The following is a 20,704-nucleotide window of genomic DNA, read 5'->3' as shown; positions in this document are numbered from 1 at the left end:
GAATAAGAGACAAATACAAAAAGTATTGCGTGGAAGAAGAAAAGTAAAGCATAGGAATGATGGGAGGATGGAGGGGGAGGGACAAACTAGGATTAATGTGGGCGCAAGGGAAGAGCACAGAGCACACTTATTAACGCCTACACAACAGAGACATGCTATAGAGGTCCATCAGAAGACTGACATTAGGAGAGCAAAGAGAAAAATACTTTTTTTTCTTTTTTTTGGAAACAAGTGTTGAGCAGAGCTGAAAAGAATGTCAGTCAAAATGATGCAGAAGGAGGGATAATAATGCTTTGGGAAAAAGGGAGCAGAGCAAAGAGCAGCAGACCTGGAGCTGACTCACCTGTTTGTGCATTTCAATGTTAAGGCCGTAGGACATTTCATAATACTGAAACAAAAGGAAAAGAGCAGTTATTCATAATTGTAGGAAATAAAGAATAAGGCTAGACTGTTTATTGTGCTGGAGGGTTTTCATTTATAAAGAGGTGATTACTCATCTATAGCAGAAATAAACAGAGAAATAAACAGAGGCTTAAAGTTTCATCTCTGATTAAGAAGTTATCAAACAAAGATTTTTTCCCCGCTGCAAAATGTTTAGATGAAAAGTCAAAAAAATAGTCAAAAAAAAACAACAAAAAAACATTCTCAACATTCGCAACATATAAACAAATACTCGGATATACAATTAAAAATAAACCTAATTAATTGTTATTATTTTGTGCAGTGGTTTGATCAGCACGTCTCAATTTAAAATCACAGTTTCAATATTATGTTTTCCCCCAAAGGACTGTAGTGATCTGATCATGGCTGGCTTGTTCATACCCAGTATGAACATGGATCCTGTTGAACATAGCCCTAATAACTGTGAATGATGCATTTAAATCCATCCATAGCTTTTCCTTATGTTGCATTTTACAAACCAAATCAGTAATCAGCAGAGCAGCAAACAGGACAACAACAGGTCCATAGAGCTTTCCGGAAACAGACTCCTGTATTATGACCAAGATTTCTACACAGCAGCAAGGCTGAGATGGATCTAAGTTGTCATTTTAATGCCATACTGGATTAAAAACCCTTGATGAGTATAAATGTGTAGCAGAACAGGCAAAAACATGAAAGAGGTCAACAATATTTAACTTCTAAAACCTTGCTCCAAGTGAATGGGCACTAAAAAATGTAACCCATTAAAGTAAAACAATTGTTCAGTGCTAAATTGCACAAACACTGTGGTTTTCATAAGTCTGTTTATAACAATTAGCTCGTAGAATGCTCCAAATGTAACTATTTAGGAAAAATGCTCGTGTGATTGAATATGGAAACCTTTAATGCCAGTGTCATCCAATGGCAGTAAAACCTTGTTCTGCACGTCCTTAAAAGCACGTCCCCACTAATTTACCCATGACTGCTGAAAATTTAGAGGCACTGAAACGAGTCCGCAGCACATTAACCAGAGTCAAAAAATACAAAGAAATGCTGGGAAATTGTCGCTGGAAGAGCGACAGCAATAATAAGGTCTAATGTGAGCTTTTCAACCACTTTTTTTATCTTTAAGCACAAGGAACTGTGAGACATGCAGGAGGAGAAGAATGCAACAGAGACAGCAGAGGAGGCCTCTCTTCTCTCAGAGATGGACAAAAAGGAGAACATTTTAAAGTCGGATGCTTTGAAAAGTGACAGGCTGACATTTGCTTTTCAGAGTGGCTGGTAGTGGGGAGAGGAGATTGGCAGCCGAGCAACCGAGCAGCCAAAACAGCCTGGCAGGCTGGAAGAAGAGGTGGCAGGGGTCCTCCGTCTCCAGATCTCTTTCCTGGCACTCATCCATATGTGTGTGTGTGTAAGAGCACAGGTGTGTGTTTGTATTTCAAGCACAAGCCTGCAACTGTGTGGGCGTGTGCACCTATGTGCTTTGTGTGCTTCTGTGTGAATATGGTTTAAAGCGAGCCATCTGAGCGCACACTCTTCTGTCTGTGTGTTTGCCTCTAAGCCTCCATAAAAGATGCCTTCCCTGGCAGCTCCGCCTAGCAGCTCTTTGCCAAGTTTTGCCTGTTGCTTAGCAACATCCAAACTACCCCAAATCATCAGTCGGTAAAGAAGAGCCGATGCCAGCTACCATCTCCTCCTCCTCACAAGTTCAGACTCGGTGCCAAGATCCCACATAGCTGTTTTTTTTTTAACAGCAGGTTCTGGGCAGCTCACGCTCTGTCAGCTGTGCTGGTTTCTGGCTCTGATCAAGGGTAAATTAAGTGTGTGGGGGGGGCAGGCCATGAGATTTTGGGCCTTTGTTTATACAGAACATAATATTTCCATTAAATACACTTTATTATATCTTTTTACTCTTTTTTTCCTACAATTGAACGAGATCTTTTGGAAAAACATATAAGCTCTATATTTAGCTCTAAGCTAATTGAAGCAACAATAAGAATAAAAAAAAATCATCACAATATCAAATTTGAACTATAAACTCACAACGCAGAAATGAAATAAGAATATCTAAAAGGTGACACTGGATTAACTTGTATAATCAGCTAAAACAACATTATTAATAAAGTAAAATTAGATGCTGATTGGTGTCTTTTTTGTTCTTGTTTCAAGATTTGTTTTTTTTTTTTATATAGGAATGTTATTGCTTTGCTACTTTTAAAATAGGAATGAAAACTTTATGGAAAGCAGCTTGTTCTAACTTTGTGCAGCTCTTGCTGTGGTGCCTTTCTACTATGAGGTTGTCCTGTCTTCTTTTATGTACAGCATTATGGTTAACAGGCTTTAAATAACTGATTCATTTCAATACCACGGGATATTTTGCAACATGTGTTATTAAGTGGTTTATCTTAAAAACTCATAAAATAATTTTGAAGTGTGTGTAAAGATGAGGTGCATCTATCAGGCCAAAATATAAATTTCTGCTGTGACAGGCCAAGTATTTCAACAGAAAATCAATTATTAGATTATTTAAATTATTGTACTAAATGATAACTCTCAATCTGTGTCTGATCTGAGTGAAATATTAGGGAAATTACTAAGAATTTGCTAATTATCTTACAGTTTAAGGATAATGAGAGTTTTTTGTTTTGATGACATTTGTTAGACATTGACTGAATCCAGGAGAGAAATTTGGTTTTGTCATCATTTGTTTAGACGACAACTAATTAGAGCTGATCTGCTGCCGGGCAAACTTCATTTAAATCCATCCATCCATCTCTCTACCTATCCATCCATCTATGAATCATTGACTGGAATCACATTAGAGAATTAACTGAAGCCATGCTCTTGAAATAAAAACCTCTATTGTGAGGCAGCAACTTTCTCTGATAGGACTAGAATTAGGAAAATGATAGAAAAACATTACATTTTTACCTGTTATGAGACCCAATATTATAACATAAAGAGCTGGAAATCAGCCATTTATACAGCATTATCATTTCTGCAAAAAATTTTACAATCTTGATGTTAAGATCTATAGTAAGGGGAAACATACAGAAGAGTAAAATTCCATCCAAGGGGTGAATGATAGCACTGACAGGAAGAGTAATAATGCTTAGTGCACGTTATTTCAGAGCCTTATGGTTCCTACAGCTGGGCTCATACATCAACAAGTGTGGGGGGGCTTTGAGTTACATATATTGGTGAACTGATGGTATTTTATTGATTTATTCATCCTCAAAGAGACTTGTGGCCGCCAACCGTTGAGTACAGATTATCATTAAAGTAATATTAGTATTCAGTTAAAATAACACTCAGAGCTGGAAATCAGCTAAATTTCCCTTTTTTTGACTCTAATTTCTTATTCTATTTCTCATCATGCACATGAATACTAAGGAGCATCTAAACGGATCACACATTATGTACGTTTGTTGATGCACTTATTCAACTATTAAAAACAGAACATGCATAAAGGTTTGATGCATGCATGGGGATAATCTTTACATATCAACATGTAGTATATTTTTTATTTTATCTTTTGTAATTTGCTGAACAACCAAAAAAAATGAAGCTAAAAAAATTGATAAACACTGACAACAACAGACTGTTGAATGATTTTAGATTCCAACACCAAGGATGACGGTGGTTTGAAACAAACTCTAGATGAGACCATTTCTTATACAAACAAAGACACTTTGTGAATTAAATGGTCGTTTTTTTCCATCTTTCAGTAGCAACAAAACAACATCTGCATGTTGCATCTATCCTGTAGAAAAATATTATTTAAAATAACCCAGATATCCTAAAATCAAACAAATATTGAAGCAGCTCAAGGATGAAATAATCACTTTTGTTTGACATCAAGGTTCTGACTCATAACTGCATTTAAAAAAGGCCTAAAACTATCAAAAGATGGACTCATCTCTAATGAACAGTACTTGCAATAATCTTGAAAAGATGTAGACTCTCATCCATACTCATAACTTTCACTACAAACTGATGACTATATAAGCAGGAAAATAAAATCAATAATTGCATGTGTTTGCATTTTCCTGTCTGAAACTTTGACTGTAATTATCTGGGGGTGTTTTAGGACAGCTGGAAGCAGATGAAAGGGATTTATACTACTTGGCTCTGCATTCGCTTTTAGAAGTAGAATTTGTGTCAGTGCATCTCACCATAACATAGTGTCTTTGGATCTCAGTCTTCTCTGTGGCCAGTTTCTCACACTCCAGTTTCAAACTGCAACAGAAGAGAATAAAAAACAAACAGTTTGGCATATCATCCTCCGATTTTAAACATACAATGCAATTAGCGACATAACAAATTACTCTTCCATGATTCTTCTCATCCCCTCCCCTTTCCACTTCTGTCCCTTCATCACTCACCAGGGAGGAGGGAGCAGGGTGACTGGAGTGCTGACAGCCCATTATCACCTCAGAGCAGAGCAGAAATAGACAAAGTCACGCTTGGAGCCTGAAACCCAGCCAAGACTGCAGGGAGGCACATCCAAGGTGTCTCTTCACTTCGTGCACTTCCTCTCTCTGGACAACTTTCACTATACCCATGGACCTTCTTTCTCATGTCACTGCTTTCCTAATTATCTGCAAACCCTTCTGTCTTTGTGCACATTTGCTTCTTGTTTACAATGTTTTTTTGTTTTTTTTATTCAAGATGGAGCTTCATCTTTAAGGGTTGCAAAAATTTAAATCTAAGAGAGATATGTCCTTTGTTGTAGCTTGTATCCAAACACTCCCTTGCTGTCATGCTAAAACTGGACAGATATTTATATCCAGACTCATTCTTTTTTCCCTTTTGTGCTCCACTTTCCCTTAGAAATGAATTTCTCCACAGCACCTCAAATCTCAGCTCACCCTAAAGCAGGCACATTTGGGCCCTTGTCCGTTTACACCAACTTGTTTGCAGGAAACAGATTGATTAGATGGGGGTGACATGGAGGTTGGTGGAAAGGGGTTGTGGTGCAGGGGAGGACTTTGGATGTGGGTGAAAGGAGGGTCATTTGCTGGGAGAAAATTAGAATATGATTAATACCGCAACATTACCCCCAGCCGCAACAGGTAATAACATCCCCGTCCGCTCTCTTCCTCCAGTGCTGCGCGCACACACGCCCATAATTGACTCATTTATCATTGCCAGCCAGTTGAGCAGACAAGGGAGGTGAGGGAGAGAAGCAGGACGAGAAGTAAAGAGGAGGTGGTGGAAGAAATGTAGCGAGGATTAAACCACACACCCACTCTCTAGATTTTATTACAGTGGAATTGGTTCTCGGCAGGAATCGCTCACAGCCAGGCTGAGAACGGCTGCTGCTGTTTGCAAGGAGCAACCAGTTTTACTTTAACTTTTAAAATCCCAACATTAATGAGAAAAAGCATTGAATAATGCCCAAACTACACAAACTGCTCTACATTTAGACGGTCCAGTTAGAGGATGCATTTAGGACACTAACCTACTTGTGTATTAGTCAACGTCTAATTTTCCACATATAAATGAAATCCAAAGTGAAAATTTTATAAACTTTTAAAAGCGAAGAAAAACTCATGTTTAGAGCTGCATCCCTGGAAAGCAGCAAAAAAAAAAAAAAAAAAAAAATCTGACAGTTTTCAACTTGAACAATCTTGACTGCTGATAAAAAAAGTGCAAAAAGCAGAGTTTTCCATCAGCGAAAAGTTATGAGTCACATTTAAGCAAAACGCTCTCAAATGAATGATGTAAAGTGAAAACAAGACTAAAAGCTCCCTTTAGTATCATCAAAGTATTAGAAATAAAGACAGAATGTTAGAAGGTTTTAAAGAGGAACACTATTTTCTAATTAATATTGAGACACATTTATAGTTAACTGTTGATTGATTATGCCTTGAGTGACATCTGTTGGGAATTGGTGCAAAATACATATATTGAAATAAAACCAGGCTTCAAGAGAGAGCAATGATACAACTAAAAGGAAGAAAACAAGCCAAATGTGTCAGACTTTAAAAGCAAGCCCTGACCAAGTCTGACTTAAAAGTTTAAAAAAAATGTAAATAAAATTACATTAAAAGGAATTAAAATACAAGTGCACACCCTCGCCACATTTCTTTTTACAGTAACAATGGCATCATATTTGTAAATGTTACTTGGTCTGTTCTGATTCCCTTCCCTTGATGAAGTGAATCTGCTGCTGCTGTGTTTGCAATTAACTCTGTTATAATTGTATTTTAATGTATTGTTATTACATTGTTGTGTGTTAGCAAGTCTAAGGCAAATTTCTGCCATCATTGTGTAAGGTAGACAATTTATAGACAGTTCTTTGATTCTATTCCATATTTTCAGAAAGAATTTATTGTAAAGTTAATTTCACAATCAGTTCTATTTCTGAAAACATTTTTCAAGCTATATTAAACAATAAAATACAATAAAATATAATCCCCACCCCCCACATCTTCTCTGTAACCTTATATCTCTAAAGTACACACAAACACATCCACCATCCAGATGTTTTTACTAGCCAACAGGGTACTGTAGGCTTTTCTAATGCTTTTAAATATTTTAAGGGTAGTTCTGACTGCTATAAGTAAGATACAAACTAATTGTGATGTTTGAAGCTGCAAAATAAAATACATAACGGCCTGTATTTTTGACTGTGCGGCTAAATATGAAAAGTGTCAAGAATTCAATGGACATACAACACTTCATACAATTTGTAAAACATATAACAAACCAGACCATTCTGTAGAGCGCAAACATCCACCTAAATGTTTACTTATTCAGTCACCATTCAGTCACTTCTGCATGCACTTCAGGCAAAATAGCTCCAAATAGCTTTCCCTGTGCATTGGTAATGTCCAAGGCATTTCTACATTTAACATTCTGAAATATGCTTGCCAGAAAACTAAAACGAAACTCAACTGAAATGTCTGAGCAAGTGCATAAACCTAAAATGTACAGAATGTGCCTCATAGATGATCCCTGAGCCCTCTGGTTTGGTAGACTGCCAACCTATTGCTCACAGCAAAACTGCACCATTTCATCCTCCTTTCTGTTATGGAAGAAGCTGGATTTGGAAAGACTGGCATTATGTTTTTTGGAAAACTGGGATATACAGCACATGCAAAAAGAGGATGCTTTTATCTTTTAGCAGTACTAACTGCTAAAAGAAAGTGCTAAACCCACTTTAAAGCCCTTTGATTAAACATAATTAGTCTTAGACTAATAAATCTCATCATCACGGGTTATAGAAAAAAAAATCTCTCTACACCTGTAAAAAAAAAATATATATATATATATATATATATATATATATATATATATATATATATATATATATATATATATATATATATATCTTCTGCTTTTAAAAGCTGCACATTTAATTTATACAAACCCACCCACACAGACTGACAGCTCTTCTGCTTACAAAAAAGACCTGCATGTTGCACCAAGAAAGCAATAGCCTTTCCTCACAAATGAACTTCAAGGAATGGAATCACAGTGTGAGTGTGTAACCATTATGTGACTGCGAGCACAAAGGAGTTAGATTGGGTCGGGGGGGTGGGGGGGAGTAAATGAGGGATAGGAGAGGAGTGAGGCAAGTAGAAAGTAGGCATTTCTTGTTGGAATGATTGCTTGTAATAATTAGTCTTTGGCAGAGCACCATTTACTGAGAGGAGGGAGAGAAGTTCCAGAGGAGAGAGAGAGAGACAGTGAATAGGAGAGAAAACTAGACTGAATGAGCGAGCAGGAGAGACACACAAGAGTGTGTGGTTGTCTGTGCTTGTGCTATGGTGGGCTTGGATCTTCCAATCTTTCACTGGTGGTGACAGCAGATAAGATGATCAGCTGAATGCGCTACAAATCTGCAGCTTGCAATCCTTTAGACAGCCCTGTCAGTGCTGCACAGCAACGACACCCACGCACATCATATAAGCATCAACACCTGCACATGCATGAGTATACAAAAGCATCATGCAGTGTATATACACACATAGAAGGTGCAAACATTACAATATTTTTTTATATACATACACACCAATACATCTGCATATTATAATGTAAGTCTGCAGACAGAGGCATTGCTGTGGATGACCTTCTCGTTTGAAATGTTTAATATGGGACATTCAGTATAAGAACATGTATCCAGCTTGGCTAAAGTAAAAAGGCATAGACTGGGTGAGACAAAGTGTATTATTCACAAATACGATTAGACGCTACAGAGGTTGTAGAGACAATCTAACTGGACCCAACTTGCTGCACAGACAGAAACCCTGTATATACTGCATTTGCACTGGGATAGTTTTTTTCTCACATGCATCGGACCTGTGATGTTGGGATACACTCAATATATCAGAGTCCTCTAGTATAATAAAAATAGGTTAAAAGGAAAGGGTTTCATGGTATAATTGTATTCACACATATTTTCTTTTTGCAAAACTGTACATCTGATTGCTGGTCACTTTTCTCCTTTGGATAATCAGGTAAATATATAGAATTAACATCTATTACATTCAGTAACAGCGAGAGCATGATGGGACATCTGCTGTTCTGCTTTTTCCCACCAGAGTAAAACTGGTGGGAAAAAGCTGGGGTTGGCTGGTTAGTTTGAATATCTGTTCACACAGCCAGCCTCCAATATTCTGCTCAACCCACATGCCACCTTGTTGATTACCAGTGTCCTTTTAGAATATTGGCCCTTAACAGTGAGAGGTGGTGCTCTTCTTGTTTCTAGACCAAATAACTAATTTTGTCTCTCTTGTTAATAAAGTATGTCTACAAAAAAAAAAAAAAAAAAAAACTACCTTATAGTCACTGTGGCATTTTCTTTGGAATTTCCTCAAAAGAACTTGACTATCAACGTAGCAGGAAGAGAAATTTAGCAAGAATGAACCAAAAGTTTTTTATTAGCTCAGTATACCTTGATACTAACTGGGCAGTGCCAAGACCAGCATGTTCCAATTCACTCACCAGTATCTCAAGAAATACACACTGAAGGCTTTTTATTCTTAAAAATGTGTGGATTTCCTTTGGGTATCTTGGGATTCCCCGAGTCCAAAACATACATGCTGGTTAAACTGGCAGACCTATTAGCATTGATCAACTTGTTCTGTCCAATTGGCTTCAATAGTTTTCAATGGAGAGATTGCTGGAGCAACTTCCAGCCCAGTGAATGTCCATGAACACGACAATCTAATCCAAACAAACTTTATTTATATAGCACTTTAAAAAAAAAACAATAGGACCAATGTGCTGAACAAAAGCGGAGTTACAAAACATTTACTGCACTAAGATTAATATAAAGTATGTAAAATACATTAGTAAAAACTAAGTAGAAAATAAAAGAAATAAAACATAAAATCAACCAACAACGACCTTCTATTGATTATCAAATGCCAGAGAGAAAAGATGAGATTTTAAAAGAGATTTCAAATAAAAGAGGAAGCCTGCCTGATTTGCAGCAGCAAATCATAGCAGAGTTTGGGACCGGCTGCAGAGAAAGCCCACTTCCCTCTGAGTTTACACCTCATTCTACTGACAGGAGTAATTGATCCACTGACCTAAGAGCATGAAGCGCCACATAAGGCTGTAGGATATCATCAATATAGGGTGGAGCAAAGCCATTTAAAGACTTAAAAAAATACAAATAAAAAATTTAAATTAATCCTAAAATTAACCTCCAGCCAGGGAAGTAAACTTAAAACTAGGCAGATATGTTTGAACTTATGTTTCCCCTGTTAGAAGTTGTGCAGCAGCATTTTGAACTGTCTGCAGACGGGTAATTAAAGATCCACTAACACCAAAATAAAGTGCATTACAACGCAGATGGATAAAAAAAAAAAACAAAGATGAAAAGATGACCCGTGTCAGTCCTTCAATCTATAGACAGATCCCAAGTTTAAAGATTTGGCAAAATATGAGTATTCCTATGTATTGATGCCATCAAATATTTAAAAGATTAATACACAGTTCTTTGGAGCCTGTTCAGTCTATGCTGTTGGTGTACATACTGCCGCTCCAGCACTAAATAAGAATCCCCAGATGTTAGGTATTAAAAGCTGGCAACAAATGTACAGTAAGCTAATTAAACACAGAAAGGGAAATGAATGCTCTACTTGTCTTGTTCTAAATGAATAAAAGATGCAATTCAAAAAGAATCAGTTGATGTTAAGACAAAAATGACATTACAGCTGGTCTGGAGGCAAAAATCTGTTTACTTGGGACCAAACATGTGCATGTAAGAGATTCTAACAGTATGTTAACTTTGAGTAAAAATACCATGGGTCCAAAACAAAAGTGTAGAAAGGGGATCTCTTAGACTTGTAAAAAACAAATACGAGGCCAGCCCGTAGCTTGCCAACTGCAGTTTTAAAACAGAATGCTGCTTTTACAACATAGTTTTTTTGGACCAATGCAGTGAAAGGTTTAAGACGTCACACATTAGTTACTTCCCTACCAGCCAAGCCGGGCAGTCAGAGACCATCATCATCTGACTTATGTGAGGACAAGCCAGCTTGGAGTGATGTCATAGTGAGTGATGCATCTGCTAGCGTTTGCATTGTAAACCTGAGCTCAACTAACAACGCTTTGCACAAAAAAAAAGAAATGGGAATACTTCAGATATTATGTCAATTCAGTTCATTTTACATGGGCTGAAAAATCAAATAATCTGATCATATATACATATAGGAAGTGTTGGCCTAGTGGTTAGAGCAGTGCGCTTGTGCTCTGAGAAGGTTGCAAGTACACAGTTCGATCCCCACAGACTGCCACTCTGGGTCTCTGAGCAAGACCCTTAACCCCAGGCTGCTCTCTGGGAGCCACAAAATGGCAGCCCACTGCTCCCCAAGGGGATGGGTTAAATGCAGAGAGTGTATTTCCCCATTGTGGGACAATAAAGGGATTTACATTTTATAAATTTCTATCATACTTTATTCAAAATAGTGGTACTCTGACACAGACTTGTTTTTCCTAAAGAAACCACAGAGGGTTTGCACCTGAAGTGTAAAAAAAACAAAAAAAAGAACATACTCAGATGAGTGATGTTTTTACTGCTCTAAAGGCTCAGAATTTACCCACATCAGGTTCTGAGAGCCGTTTCTGCTTCACATAATCGAGCTACATGATCATGTTGCTGCTCCTGCATTAAAGAAAAACACGGAGGGAGGAAATCCCTCAGCCTTGTACCCAGTCCTCCATATATCTGCAGTCGGGTCAGTTTGCCAAATCCAAATGAACCACCAGCCAATGCAATAGTTAGCCAACATATCTCTAAGAATAATTTATTTAAAATCTTATGTTTTATGATGTAAATTAGTTCTTAAAACACTTGATCAAAATATGTAATATCATATATATATACACATACACATGCACACACATACACACACACACACACATACATGTGTGTATATATATATATATATATATATATATATATATATATATATATATATATATATATATATATATATATATATATATATATATACACAATATCTTTTTGCTTCGCATTACAAACTGCTTGTTTAAATACAATGGTACTTAGGTACTTAATTAGTTTTAGAGCTAAAGTCCTCAAAACATGATTCTTAAACATGAATAATCACGCAACTAAATAACTGCAATCAACAACTAAATCACTGCATCGTATTGTTCGTTACTGAATTAAGCTTTTTTTTTTTCGTTTGTAGCTTTTTAATCACACTTTATATTCACTTATTAAATGAAAATAAAACAAGTTTAGTTTAATGTTAGCAATCTACTTAAAATAGAGTAAAGTAAAAGTTTTTTTTTAAAAAGTATTTTATACTAACTTATTTAAATGTTTGATTAATAAATCTGCGATGGAGTGGTGACCTGTCCATGGTGTACCCCGCCTCTCGACCGTAGACAGCAGAAGATGGGCACCAGCACCCCTCGTGACCCCGCTTGGAATAAAGCATGTCAGAAAATGGATGGATGATTAATAAATTCTTTTATACATTCTGGATTGATGTTTGGGGAACAATAGCATTCAAATTGACCCTGTTGTTTTACAACACCACACCTTACCAGGAATGTTCTCATGAAATAACAGCCACAGACAGAGATGTTTGGCTGTCATTTCCTTATCAGGCGGCGTCTCGCCTTAGATTTGATTCAAATTAATGACTTTGTTAATAATTGCCTTTGGCACTTTTTGATAGACTTTATTCACTGCCAAACCAAACAGGCTGAATTAAGTGGTTTATTTGAAGAACATCGTGCATCTTGTTTTGTCTGATCAACAGTTCAAAACCCCAAATCCCCAGTTTTAAACTCATAAACCACTATCCACAAACATCAGCTACTCATAACTAATCTACAATACAAATGGGGTCAAGCTTCAACATTGCATATCAGAGCATCAGGGCTACCAGCCCCCAGGTGTGCAATTGTTTGCCTTACACACCATGAATTACTTTTAAAAAGAAATTATATTTATAAAGAAACTATAAACATATGAACATTAAGCTTTGCTTATATCAAATTTGCACTTGCAGGGAAATGGTTAAACAGGATAAGGGCTGCTGGACTACCTTAAAACATCCAGGGACCTCATGTACAAAGAATCTGTAAAAGCAAATAACTTGCAACATTTTAAAAATAATGGTTGAACCACATTACATTCAGCACCAACAAATAATAAACAAACCCAACGAAAAATGTATATAATGAAAACAATGCAGTTGGATGTAAACTGTAAATATTTCTCTGTTTCGGTCTGTTTATGTGGATTGTGCTGCTGCAATTAGTCAACATATTCAACATAATCGCTGATGAAAATTTGTCAATGGATATCTTTTTTTGTCAGCCTTTTATTGCCCATTTATTTTGGTCTGAGCAAAAAGCTGATCTGATTTCAGGTCATTCCGCTCCAAAGCACTAGTTTTGCTGTGCCCACACCGATCCTGTCATGAGCTTCTGTTACTGTTGGTTCTGGATTTGAGCGTGATATGAAAATGCCAGTGTCAGGCGAGTCTGAATTAAGGTTGGAGGCCTAGAAGACCAAAAGTATCCAAACTATGAAAATACTTTCGGGCAGCTGGTAATAGAGTGGTTTGTACATAGGGCTGGGCGATATAGAAAAAAAGCTTATCGATAAAAAAAAATGCATATTGATCGATATCGATAATTATTGAAAAGATTTGAAACCATATTTTATGTGCAGCTCTGCCTGGACTTTTTATAATATTGCTAAATGATTGAATTTTAATAAAAAACACTTCGACTTCGAATTAAATCTTTATTTAACCAACTTTTTTAACCATAACAGAATTGTTTTAAAGAAAAATAACTTAAGAGACCTGAGTTATGTTATTAAATACTGACAAAGAATAAACTTAAGTGACCAGAAAAGTGACCAAAATAAATATAACAAATTAATAAATGACCCCCCACCGCCGCCCCCATTTCCTGCTTTAACCTGAGTTATTACTTTGAAGTTTCTGGCCCCTCAGCATTTTTATCTCAATTGTTAGAACTACGTGGGAAACTGCCCAGAACTGAAAATATATATATATTTTCCAAAGATTCCTCGGAGGAGAGCTGCGTCGGGGCCTACACAGCTCGTACTCCTGCGGCTGTGAGCGGCTGAGATGATAAAAAAAAAAAGTTGGTTTCGTTATCAGACTGGTTTTCACTGGTTCCCGACACATTTTCCAGATGACTGTGGTTTGTTTTTTGTCCGACTTGCCATGACCGAAATACTGCCAGACTGCCGAACTACAAAAACCTTTCTTTGAAACAATTTCCTCCGCCTCTCCTTGCTGCACAGCTTCATGTGCTCTGTGTTGAGGTTTGAGAGGGCGGCGCTTGGTGACGTTGTGCCTGGGTCCGCGATTGTGATTGGTTGGGAGGAAGTAGTGACTAGCATAAACCTACATGCTAGGCTACAATGAGAAGGAAGGAAAACTGCGTTTCTTTTTTATCGAACTTTTATCGACCCTCTTTTTTTCTATTGCGCCACACGTCTATCGATCGATATATATCGTTATTGAATTATCGCCCAGCCCTATTTGTACACTAAGTTTTTTTTGGATTATAAAGGGAGCAAACCCGCGATGCACGAACACCTTAAAAGGAATTAACATTATGATTACCGTTTAAATGCCTAGTTAGCATGTTCTTTTTATAATTCTTGTGAAGTACGATGGCCGACCGTCTTCGAATGTTAAGCAGGGCCCCTCAACTGTTTGGTAATAATTTGGTTAAAAAAAAGTTGAACAAAGCTACACATGCCCATTTATTGTAATTTTTGTGCTATCGAGACCGCAACAGACTGACACAGAGGGTTTATTGAATGAGCAAACAGACAGTATCAATGTAACCTTTTTTTTTTTGAGTCACAATCCAGGAGCTACTCTGCCGAACCCCAACAGTGGCGACTTTTATAGAAATTAGTCGTTAAGATTAGTCGACTATTCGAAAGATTAGTCGTTAGAAAATTAGTCGTTAATGGCAGCTCTAGTGCAATGGTCTGTGCTACAAAATGTATTCGCAAAGGGGCACTTTCATATATCTTAAGAAACAAAAAATGAATAAGTAAAAAAATGGTGGCAGATCAGCAGATGTGATGATCCCTCAGGTGGAAAAGCTCAGGATTAAATTGCTTTGTAATTTTGGAAAGATTCTGGCAGCCTTGGCACTGGAGTACATCACCGGTGGAAGAATGAGGAGTGAGTGTTCACAGACTCTACTGACCTGCTGCCATATAACGATGGATAAATTATTAGCTGCTTTATATTGACCAGCCTAAAAAAAAAAGGGGGCAAAGGGAGGAAGTGTGCGTCACCATTTACTCATTTCTTATACACTTATTTAAGTCTGTTCTTTACCAATTAATTGTCCCTCAGGGATAAATAAGGTGATTTAATTCATTTCTATTGTATTCTATTTTATTCACGAGTGCCGCTTCAACTTCTCACTTTATTCTGTGCAGCCTGAGTGTTTCATCAGTTCGGTATTTAATAGTCATCCCTGATTTGTAACATACCAGCCATGGGACAACCTCAACGTTTGTTATTCAGACATATAAAGCAGCGTATAATATAACCTAGTATAAACTGTGTCTGAAAACACTTCATTTCAATTTAAAGCAAAAAGGCAAATTCAAAAGGTATGACTGTACACATGCTGTTAAAAGGGCACAATCTGTGAATGAATTAGCTTTTATTAATAGAATGATGTGATTCAATAGGTGTTCTTGTTTGATGTGCAAAGATATGGAAGAACTGTAACAATTTTGTCTGAGGTGTGTTGATAGTCTCTCTGTGATGGCCTGACAGTACCGTTACCATGGTTATATGGACACGTGATGGGAGCCTTCTGGGTATTTACTGATTTGCAAATCTATTTAGGAGGCAGACGAAAATCCACAATCAGCTGCAGGCAATTCCATGCAAATTGGGTTATATGAAGGTAAAGTGTGCTCCGCAAATTTTAGAATTTCTTCCAAGTTCAAACTTTTAGTATGAAAGTTGCACACTATTTTGTAAATAAGGCCCCAGGATACTGGTTTACACCGTTGCATAACTTAAATACTTTTACAAATATATGCATTCGTTTTTTAATCAAAAATAGTTCTAAAGCTTAATTAGTTTAATTGTAGCCTTTCAATAAAGGCCTAAGCGCAATTTGAGGAATTAAAAATATTTTAATAGCCAGAATATGGAAGGTAGAGTGATTGCATATTCTTCCACTACTGCAATGAATTTATATCTGTCTTAATGTTGAGGTTTTGAACACTTTGTTTTAAGGTTTAGTAGTAGTATGTACACATCTAGAGATGTGTTATGATTTATCCCCTTGATGTCCCAAGATCAACAGATTGTGAAAACTCTTGGAAAGAAATTCTCGTCACACCTAGACCACTAGAGTTTTTAAAAATGTTTTTAGAAAAGCTATGTTTTCTACTTTTATATGTTGTTCCCAAGCTTGCTGCCTGTGCAGTGCATGCCCAACCTGAGTCGGCGAGAATATAAGGTGCAAAGAAAAAAAAGAGCACAGCACATAAAAGCTGCTGACAACATGTCTGCAAATCCCATTTCCGCAAGGAACGTACCGGTGTCAAGTAAAACTGAGCCTGTATCACCGACCTGCTCCTACCTTTAAAATTGGGCTTTACCAGCTCCTATCCAGACTTATGTGCCATGTATACAGGGTAAGACGGTCTGGCGGGGCGGGCTGATAATAAAAAACCTCCAACCATAGTGATTCAGCTCAGCGGCCATCGTTTACCCTATTCTGATGATTAATTTCCTTTCATAAGGCAGCATCTTATGCTTTCTGTGTCATCGTATGACATCTCTCTTTCCTTTTTTTAAAAATGACCTTTGTGAAGCTTAATATAAATGTAGGAACATAGTAGTTGAGATTATGGTTGTTAAAATCAGACTAGAACCAATGCTGCTTGCTTTTGTCTTGTCTTGTTCAGACTAGAAGCAGACAGATACATCCACTGACTGAAGTTTTGGGCTGATATTAGCATTTTTTTTTCAGGCTGCCTATCCTCAGATTTGTTCACAGATTCATTGATGCACTCAGCAGCCATGCCTTTGGATCATGTGTCATTAATCAGATTAATTGTAATAAATCGAGTATTGAAATAATCATCAGCTAAATTAGTATCGATTATTCGTTAACTGGAGTGTAGAGACTCTAAAATGTGCCTTTAGCTGACAGAGCAACCTACTCAGAGCAGTAATTGTATCAAAATTTTGTAATTCAGATTTTAAAAATATTTTTCCCTTCTGTCATCATGCTCTATCCAGAACTCCGAAAGTGTAAAGGTTTTAGTTTCACCTGCTTTAATTTCGAAAAAAAATCTTCTTAAAGGAACCTTTGGCTATCCAATTATTAATTGAGTAATCGGAAAAAAATAATCAACAGATAAATCGATTTGCAAAATAATCGTTAGTTGCAGCCCTAGATGTGAAAATTGTGTAGCATTTGTTATTATTGTGTCATTTTTTTTATCATGTAAGTGGAGGGGGAAAAAACAACATTTCCTTAAAAAAAAAAAAGAAAAAAATGGGATCTGTTAGCCTGATGTCAAAATAATCTGTATTGGCACTGGCCATAAAACAAAAAGTTTTGAATAACTAGTTTAGATTTCAGTAATATTCACATCACATCTGGTTTAGTTCCCGTTCTACCGCGACAGAAGATCCTTCCTGTCTACACCCATCAACACCTTCAACTGGTTAAAATAAAAAAAGACTACTGCAAAATGTAATTCCCTTTCGGATTAGTTAAGTATTTTTTAATTTAACTGAAGTTCAGACTGTACTGAATAATGCAGAAATTCTTCTTATAAGAATCAACAAAAGTAAAAAGTTCACTCCTATCCACGCCATCAGATTCACTCAAAAATAAACATAAATAACCAGAATAACATTAGCATTATATTTACCATATTTCTATTTTTTGGCTGTTTTACAGTTAATCTTTTCTGTAAACTTTGACTAAGGTAGACTATGGTAACAGCAAGTAAATTCTGAAGAGTAAAAAAAAAAAAGTTTTTGAATAGTTTTTTTTTTGCAATCTTTTAAACCTTTTAGGATCTAAGGTGTAAGAAAGAAAAATAATGACAGACCTCTGTATGCATTTCAGTTTTATACAAACATTTCCTATAAGGCTGCATTCATTAGTATTCATATTAAGTTGGCTTTATTTTTGTTTCATTTAAAACAAATAAAAAAAAACCCATGGAGTGATCCTGGCTTGCCATTTCCCCTAAGGGCTCATTTTAATTAAACTGAAAATAAAACCTTGAATTAGCCTAGAGGAAACACACCTTAGGAGTTATTGAAACTGCACGCACAACTAGTTTTTCATGGCCAAAGTTAAGAGCTCACTTTAAAGAGAAACCTCTCTTAACTTTGTAACTGATGTAGCAGTTACTGTGAGTCTGATAGTGTATGAGGATATAAGGAAGGCAAACTTTATTTTATGTATGTAAAGATCAACATATAACTAGGGTTGTCAAAAGTATCGATACTCAAAAAAGTATCGATACTGAAATGTTGTATCCGGATACAATACTCATTTTCAAAAGTATCGAGTACCAGTCGCTCCTAATCAGTCATTCATCTTAAGTGCAGAATAGAGGAAAATGCACTTTCTGAACACTGTGTGATTAAATAATATTGTGTACTTTTCAGTTTCAGACTTTTTTTGTAACAGTTGCAGCTGCTGAGAATTACTTTTTGTTTCTTAACCGGTTTGGCTAGTGTCATTGTTATGTGTGCAAAGCATAGCCAAGGAAGGAACACTTAATTTTAATTTTGTAAGTTTTTTATCAAGCTTGCTATATACTGTGCACAGCAAACAACCTCAAAATGTTGTTCTTACTGTTTATTGTATTTATTTATTTATTTATTGTATTTTAATTATTAATCAAAAATTTTCTGTTGAAATTTTATCCTTGTGGTATCGAAAATGGTATCGAGTATCGAATATTTTCCTTAGTATCGGTATCGAGTTGAAAAGTTTAGTATCGTGACAACCCTACATATAACTTATTATTTAGAATCAACAAAAAAAAAGAAAGCAAACTCCTTGAAGAGACCATTAGCTTGATTATGTCTTGCTAAAAGTTCTGAGCTTTATTTTTTAGTGTGATTTTCACAGATGAAAAAATAACTTTGGCTTAACATGATCTTAAACATGATCCTAAAATGACGCAGTCACTGCATCAGTAGTTGCAGCTGCCTGGTGCTATTTGGGATGAGAAGAGTGGAGGGGCTCTTTAGTGCTGAGTGGCAGCATATTAGAGGTAAGTGGAGAGCCTATCTGTCTCTACAGAGCGCGCACGCATAATGGTGCTCACAGTCACAAAGAACAACCTGTGTGTGTGTGTGTTTGAGACCAAAAATTACAGTAATGAGGGCTCTGTCAGCAGCTCCTCCTGCTTCCCTTCAGTTTGCTGATTACAGCCTGTTTGTATAGTTAAAACACACAACCACCACATACTCCCACACTGAGAAGCAGTTGGCCCACCAGTGACCCTTTAATTAATTAACTCTTCTCTCTCTTTAGCCAAGTAGGGTGTTTTCTCCTTATTCCAAAAAACAGACATTTACCCACGGATGGGTTATGAACCTTACCACACACAGTGAGTTATAAACACAAAAACCTATGCAGCCCATCAACCATAATCCCACCACAATCTCTCTCTCTCCCCCTTCTGCTCTTAAATCCAACAGATCGGAATAACCTTCTCAGAAGCAAAAAAAAACCCAGCACTGCCATTTCAGGACAACATCTATTTGTGTGTTGAGATAATTGGAGGAGTCAGAGTACAATGCATACTAGAAGTGTGCCAGGATAGATTAGTGAGTCTATTTGTGTGGGCATTGGGGTCATGTTTTGCCTGCGGGGTGAATTGCGGCCATGTGGGTCCGATTACATGAAGGTGTAGTCTGCAATCAGAGATGCAGCTCTGTGCTGCAACCTGTTGGATTATACAAGGGCACCGCTAATCCTTCCAACTGCTTTTGGTCTTTTCCAAAAGGGAAGCCAAGCTGAGCTCCATATAGTCATGGATGGCATACATTCCAGGGCTTTTAAGAGTTGCATCATTACGGAAAGAGGCAAGGGGTTTTATGGTACCGCTTGCCATTTTAAATCTTTGAGGGGGGTTACGACATAATGGAAGTTTTATGACCTCTGATCAGCGTGTGGCTAGAGACATGTTGACATGCATGACTGGCCTACTTAGTGATTGAGCACACAAGCATAAAAGACTTCAGTCTGCATTAAGTGATCCAATAAAACCATACCTGGTTCCCTCTAGTAATAAATGAACAGTTAAATATTCAGAGTAAAGTTTTCAGCAGTTTAATCAAAAAAAGGGAACATGTGGATAAGGCAAAAATATACAACAGATGAGCTCAGGCACAGCTTTATCCAAGGAAGTAACACAATTAGATAAAATAAAAGGACCTCTTTAACTTGCCACTAAAAGGCAAAATAACTGCAGCACTGTTGGATGAACCCATTTCGATATTAATTTGGTTAAAAGGGCAGTATTTAAAGTATTAGCTTCTAATGATGCATCATAAAAATCATCTGGGCATCAGGTGATGAGTTTTAGCCAGACCAGGTCGCAATTAGAACAACAGTCTTCATTGTTAAAGGAATAGTACACCCAAAACATGATTAGCCTTCATTTTCTACTCACCTCCATGCTGAACAACACTCTGGAGTACTTTTTTGATATCTCAAATGCATCTGGAGATCTGGGAGACTTCTTGCTGTCTGCTGACATTCA

General features: G+C 36.9%; 1 protein-coding gene across 7 annotated transcripts in view; it reads right to left on the bottom strand.

Annotated features, from left to right (window-relative positions):
• Window positions 1-20,704, bottom strand: part of tle2a (TLE family member 2, transcriptional corepressor a) — a 58,463-nt gene that overhangs the window by 14,977 nt on the left and 22,782 nt on the right. For all 7 annotated transcript variants that reach the window (XM_038301735.1, XM_038301736.1, XM_038301738.1 and 4 more), the window contains exons 3-4: window positions 4,599-4,662; window positions 344-388 (exon numbers count right to left, since the gene is read on the bottom strand). In XM_038301735.1, the coding sequence (XP_038157663.1) occupies window positions 344-388; window positions 4,599-4,662 (109 nt within the window). The remainder of the gene's footprint in view (window positions 1-343; window positions 389-4,598; window positions 4,663-20,704) is intronic.

Source organism: Cyprinodon tularosa, unplaced genomic scaffold (genome assembly GCF_016077235.1).
Source record: "Cyprinodon tularosa strain WSP-4 unplaced genomic scaffold, ASM1607723v1 ctg473, whole genome shotgun sequence".
NCBI classification, from domain to species: Eukaryota; Metazoa; Chordata; class Actinopteri; order Cyprinodontiformes; family Cyprinodontidae; genus Cyprinodon; species Cyprinodon tularosa.
Note: the sequence above shows the minus strand (reverse complement) of the source record. Positions and strands in the feature narration are given on the sequence as shown.